Source organism: Pogoniulus pusillus, chromosome 19 (genome assembly GCF_015220805.1).
Source record: "Pogoniulus pusillus isolate bPogPus1 chromosome 19, bPogPus1.pri, whole genome shotgun sequence".
NCBI classification, from domain to species: Eukaryota; Metazoa; Chordata; class Aves; order Piciformes; family Lybiidae; genus Pogoniulus; species Pogoniulus pusillus.
In genome coordinates, this window is record NC_087282.1 from 7,309,922 (window position 1) to 7,316,592 (window position 6,671).

Below are 6,671 nucleotides of genomic sequence, written 5' to 3' on the forward strand. Positions count from 1 at the left end.
GGTGCAGAGACACTTAAGGCAGGCAGCTGCATGTGAGCACACACATACTGGGGCTTAAGATACTCCACGTAGAATCACTCTAGTAAAGGCAGCGTCTCTAACAGCAACATAAAATCACAGAATCATAGAATCAAGCAGGTTGGAAGACAGCTCCAAGCTCAGCCAGTCCAACCTAGCACCCAGCCCTGCCCAACCAACCAGACCATGGCACTAAGTGCCCCAGCCAGGCTTGGCTTCAATACCTCCAGCCACGGCCACTCCACCACCTCCCTGGGCAGCCCATTCCAATGCCAATCACTCTCTCTGACAACAACTTCCTAACAACATCCAGCCTAGACCTGCCATGCCACAGCTTGAGGCTGTGTCCCCTTCTTCTGTTGCTGCTTGCCTGGCAGCAGAGCCCAACCTCACCTGGCTACAGCCTCCCTTCAGGGAGCTGCAGACAGCAATGAGTTCTGCCCTGAGCCTCCTCTTCTCCAGGCTAAACAACTCCAGCTCCCTCAGACTCTCCTGATAGGCCTTGTATGTACCATGTAACCATCTTGGCCAGGAACCAAACCAAATGCCACACTCCCTGGCCCCAGCCCATCTGTTTCACCAGACTAAGCCAAGCCTTTCTGTGGTGCCTCCAAGCTGGACAGTGTTGGCATTTCCAGGCTGCCCACTGCAGGAACAAAGCAGAGCATCATCTCATACACACACACGCACATACACACACACAGAGGAGCTTACTTACAGCCCCTTGCTTACAGAGCAACCAATCTTTATTTTGGAGATAGCTTAAGTAAAGGAACATGCAAAGAAACACTTGAGTGAGAGTCTGCCCTGCCTGGGGCTCCTGCAAATCCTCTTCTCTTCCTGGCTTGCAGCACACCGCATTGGCCGCCTGCTGCTCAGCCAGCAGCGCACGGTGTGCACATCCACCCCACTGTCCCTGGGCCCTAGCTAGCTGTGCACCTTTCCCCTGGGAAAGGAGCTGCTTCACCTCTGAAGAATAAAACCAGAGCCTAGCATGAGCCACGGGGGTGCTGGTGGAGACCAACCACTTGCACTTGAAGGGCTTAACAGGTCCTGGCTGGGAGGCGAAGAGCAAAATCGCCTGCAGCTCGCCACGGCGCAGGTGTGCTTCATGACATTCCTCCTCCAGGATGAGACAGCATCTTCCCTCCTGCTGCATGGCAGACCTTCTGTCTTCACACACCCTCCATGCTGTCTGCCTGGGCAGGTTCCTAGGGGTGAGCCAAGTTAAAAACCAACCTGCTTGAACTACAGACAAAATCCATAGGCAGTCAGCTAGGCTCAGGAGAGCTCCTGGGAGCATTTCATGGATCAGGGACATAACCCTGAGCACACTCCAGCAACTCCAGGTGAAATGTGATCTTCAGCTTCACAGCAAGGGAGACCTCAGCCTTCAAACACTGTGAGGAACACAATTTGTTATGAACCTCCTGATGTCAAGCAGGATCATCTTTACCCAGCCCTGCTACGGATTTCCTCGTTTCCCACGAGCAAACGCTTTGCTTGGAAGGTTGTTCTGGTGTGGAGATGCCATATCAGCTACAAATCCAGCTCAGGCCATTTGCCCTCTCTTTGGAAATGTGCATATATTTCAGAAGAGGTTCCAAATGTCTTCCTCATTAAAAAGAAAAAGGGTATGGAGAGACATCAAATGATGCCAGCAGCACCGCTCACAGCCAGGAGCCCAGCGGCAGCAGAAGGACCAGGGCAATGGCAGCAGCAGGCCTGGGGTGGGGACCTGTGCTCTTGGGGACTGTGGCACTGTCTTTGCTTTGCTGGTTCAGAAGCTGCTTGGTTGCAGAGGTGTCATCCATATCCAGGTCATATGCCAGCTCTGAAAGCAGAAGGAGAGGGGAGGTTAGCATCAGGTGGTGGCACATCCAGGTCCTCAGGGTAACCGGAGCAGCCTGTGCCAGCAGCTGGGGACAGCTGGGCCCATGTGGAGTGGAAGGCATCACGACAGGGATGGATGGGCCAGAAATGCTTAGGGAACATCACAGAATCACAGGATTAACCAGGCTGGAAAACACCTTTGAGATCATCAAGTCCAACCTAAAACCATAGAATCAGTCAGGGTTGGAAGGGACCACAAGGATCACCCAGTTTATGGACACAAGCACAGCAGGATTTACATGGCCTCCACCAGTCTTGCTTTAAAATCCCCTGGCACATCACTCTACTTTGGCTGAGAATGGACTGAGGCAGAAGGATCCAACTACCAGAAACACCATAGAATCAGCCAGGCTTGGAAGGGACCACAAGGATCATCCAGTTATAAGCCCCCTGCCATGGGCAGGACACCTCACACTAGATCAGGCTATCCAGAGCCTCATCCAGCCTGGCCTTGAATACCTCCAGGGATGAGGCTTGCACTACCTCCCTGGGCAACCTGTTCCAGGGTCTCAACACCCTCATGGTGAAGAACTTCTGCCTGACATCCAGTCTGAATCTCCCCATTTCTAGCTTGGTTCCATTCCCCCCCCCGGCCTATCACTACCTGACAGCCTAAAAAGTCCCTTCCCAGCTTTCTTGTAGCCCCTTAAGATACTGAGAGGCCACAATAAGGTCCCCTTGGAGCCTTCTCCTCCCCAGACTGAACAGCCCCAACTCCCTCAGTCTCTCCTCATAGCAGAGCATCTCCAGCCCTCTGCTCATCCTCGTGGCCCTTCTCTGGACACCTTCCAGCACATCCATGGCCCTCTTGTAATAGAGGTTCCAGAACTGCATGCAGCATCTTGTCAGTCCTGCACCCAACCATAGTTCCAGAGAGCCTCCTAAGTCCTACACCAAATCCTCTGTTGGAAAGACCTGGGAGTGAGTGTGCATGAGTGAGGGAATCCAGGCGAGCACAAACAGTCCTTCCCAGCCCAGAGGCTCACTCACCACATACCTCCTGGTTGGAGGAGCTCAGGACCCCTGTTGGGAGTGTTAGTGTGTCTGCATAGGACATTAATGTGCTCTTGTGGCCAAAAAGGTCCTGGGGTATGTCAAGAGGAATCTGCCCAAGAGAGGTTCTCCTCCCCCTCTACTCTGCCTGGTAAGAACTTACCTGGAATACTGCATCCAGTTCTGGGCTCCCCAATGCAGGAGGGGCAGGGATCCGCTGGAGAGAGTCCAAGGGAGAGCTACAAGGATGCTGAAGGGGCTGGAGCACTGCCCTGTGAGGAGAGGCTGAGGACCTGGGGCTGTTTGGTCTCAGGAAGAGAAGACTTAAAGGGGATCTAATCAGTGTTCATAAACATCTGAGGGCTGGGGGTCAGGAGGGAGGGGACAAACTTCTCACTTGCTCCCTGGGATAGGACAAGGAACAATGGATGTAAACTGCAGCACAGGAGGTTCCAGCTCAACACAAGGGGGAACTTCTTGACTGCAAGGGTCCCAGAGCCTGGCACAGGCTGCCCAGAGAAGTTGTGGAGTCTCCTTCTCTGGAGCCTTTCCAGCCCTGTCTGGATGTGCTCCTGTGTGCCCTGAGCTAGATTCTATGGCCCTGCTGTGGCAGGGGGGTTGGACTGGATGATCTTCTCTCCTTGGGTCCCTTCCATCCTGTGATGTGTGTTTCTGCAGCCTTACATAAGCATGAGCAAAACATGCTCCTTACAACACAATCACAGAAACATTGGAGCTGGAAAAGCCCCTCAGGATCACTAAGTCCTACCCAGATCCCTGCTCTGCAAGGTTCACCATGAACCATACCCCCAAGCACTACATCCAAACAACTTTGAAGCACATCCAGGGCTGGTGACTCCACCACCTCTCTGGGCAGCACATTCCAAAGCCTGACCACTCTTGCTGGGAAAAAAAAAACCACTTTTCCTAGTATCTAGTCTCAACCTACCCATCCATCCCATGCCCTGTCCACTTCAGCAAAGCACAAGGCAGTAAGGAATGTGACTGGATTGCACACTCCAGGCATGCTGCTGTTGCAACAGAACTTTGAGATGAAGCACATGGAACTTCATCCCAAGAAAATGTCCTGCATAAAAGTTGAGACAGACATGAACAACACTAACAGGGCAAAAGATCACAGAATCATACAACCATAGAATCATAGAATCAAGCAGGTTAGAAGAGAGCTCCAAGCTCAGCCAGTCCAACCTAGCACCCAGCCCTGCCCAACCAACCAGACCATGGCATTAAGTGCCCCAGCCAGGCTTGGCTTCAACACCTCCAGGCACAGCCACTCCACCACCTCCCTGGGCAGCCCATTCCAATGCCAATCACTCTCTATGGCAACAACTTCCTAACAACATCCAGCCTAGACTTGCCCTGGCACAGCTTGAGCCTGTGTCCCCTTCTTCTGTTGCTGCTTGCCTGGCAGCAGAGCCCAACCCCACCTGGCTACAGCCTCCCTGCAGGCAGCTGCAGACAGCAATGAGCTCTGCCCTGAGCCTCCTCTGCTGCAGGCCAAACACCCCCAGCTCCCTCAGCCTCTCCTCACAGGGCTGTGCTCCAGGACCCTCCCCAGCCTTGCTGCCCTTCTCTCAACACCTTCCAGCACCTCAACAGCTCTCTGCAATTCAGCAGCCCAGAACTGGACACAGCACTCCAGGGGTGGCCTGAGCAGTGCTGAACACAGGGGCACAAGAACCTCCCTTGTCCTGCTGCCCACACTGCTCCTGAGCCAGCCCAGGATGCCATTGGCTCTGCTGCCCACCTGGGCACACTGCTGCCTCATCTGCAGCTCCTCTCTCCCAGCACCCCCAGCTCCCTCTCTGCCTGGCTGCTCTCAGCCACTCTGGCCCCAGCCTGTAGTGCTGCTTGGGGTTGTTGTGGACAAAGTGCAGAACTCTGCACTTGGCCTTGTTCAATCTCATCCCATTGGCCTCTGCCCACCCATGCAGCCTGGCCAGGTCCCTCTGCAGGGCTCTCCTACCCTCCCCAACAGCTCCACAGCTGCTCCTAGCTTGGTGTCATCTGCAAACTTCCTGATGCTGGACTCAATCCCCTGCTCCAGATCATCACTAGAGCTATTGTACAGGACTGTGCCCAGCACTGATCCCTGGGGCACACCACTAGTGCCCGCTGCCTGTGGCACCACTCTCTGGGCCCTGCCCTCCAGCCAGTTCTTGACCCTTATCAGAGTGAATCTGTCCAGTTAGCCAGAATCCACCTGGGACATTTGTACCTGCTGAGCATCAGGCCCAAGAGGGTGTACCCAGGGTTGACTCAAGGTCAAGTTTCCTCAGTCTCTTTCCCATGCTGCTGCCATCTCTCTCTGGTGTCCAAGCTTCCCACCTGGATGGGAATCAGTGAAGCTTGTTTGTCTCATCCCCTCTGGAATTGGAGGAAGCTGATGGTTTCCATCAGAAGAGACCCTGGCTCCAGGCTTTCACAAGCCCTCGTGGCTCAGCAGCATACTGACATGTTCAGATCATCCCACCCCACCCCTGAGACACAATCCAAGAGGCTGAATAAACAGCCTGGCTGAAAAACCACCACAGCAATCCCATCAGCACCACTGCCAAGGCAAACAGGCAGGATTTCTTCATCAAAACTACCCAAACATTGCAAAAGAGAAGTGTGACAACTGAGTCAGCCCAGGCCATCAAAGGAGGTCAGAAATGGTTGCAAGGCAGCAGATATCCACATGCACAAAGGGCCAGCTGCAGGCAAAACCTGCCTGGTAGACTCCTGACTGCAGGAGATTCCCACAAGTGTTGCCATTCCTTTTCTCCATGCTTTTCCTCTGACAAGCACAGCTCTGCCTTCCAGAGCTGCACTCCCTCTGGCAGAACAGGAACCTTGAAAAGGATGCACTTTGAGACCACCTCTGCCTGTCCCCTGCTGCTTTGCAAGCACAGGACAACACAGTCATAGAATCTTTTTGGGTGCAAAAGAGCTTTGAGATCATTGAGTGCAGTCACCAAGCCATCATCACCATGCTCACCAAACCATGCCCCAGAGTGCCAGGTCTGCATGTGTTCTGAACACCCCCAGGGATGGTGACTCCAGGGCAGGTCTAGCTTGGATGTTAGGAGGAAGCTGTTGTCAGAGAGAGTGATTGGCATTGGAATGGGCTGCCCAGGGAGGTGGTGGAGTGGCTGTGGCTGGAGGTGTTGAAGCCAAGCCTGGCTGGGGCACTTAGTGCCATGGTCTGGTTGATTTGCCAGGGCTGGGTGCTAGGTTGGGCTGGCTGAGCTTGGAGCTCTCTCCCAACCTGACTGAGTCTATCCTATTCCCTTAAAAAGAAACCCACCTAAACCGTTCTGTCTCTCCACAATGACAAAAAGCTACCAATAAGACAGAAGTTTCTGCTGGGGCAGGCCCAGAGGAGGCCATGAGGATGATGAGAGGGCAAAAGGACCTCCTCTATGGGGACAGGCTGAGAGAGTTGGGGCTGTTCAGTCTGGAGAAGAAAAGGCTCTGGGGAGACCTCAGAGGGGTTGGGCTCTTCTGCCAGGCAAGCAGCAACAGAACAAGGGGACACAGCTTCAAGCTGTGCCAGGGCAGGTCTAGGCTGGATGTTGTTAGGAAGTTGTTGCCAGAGAGAGTGATTGGCATTGGAATGGGCTGCCCAGGGAGGTGGTGGAGTGGCTGTGGCTGGAGGTGCTGAAGCCAAGCCTGGCTGGGGCACTTAGTGCCATGGTCTGGTTGGTTGGGCAGGGCTGGGTACTAGGTTTGGCTGGATGAGCTTGGAGCTCTCTTCCAACCTG

The 6,671-nt window shown here is 54.1% G+C and overlaps 1 protein-coding gene across 2 annotated transcripts in view; it reads right to left on the minus strand.

Moving 5' to 3' along the window:
* Positions 1-732: 732 nt before the first annotated feature.
* GPC3 (glypican 3) overlaps positions 733-6,671 on the minus strand; it is a 192,306-nt gene continuing 186,367 nt past the window's right edge. For both annotated transcript variants that reach the window (XM_064159110.1, XM_064159111.1), the window contains exon 8: positions 733-1,852. In XM_064159110.1, coding sequence (XP_064015180.1) covers positions 1,689-1,852 — 164 coding nt within the window. In that variant the 3' untranslated portion in view covers positions 733-1,688. The remainder of the gene's footprint in view (positions 1,853-6,671) is intronic.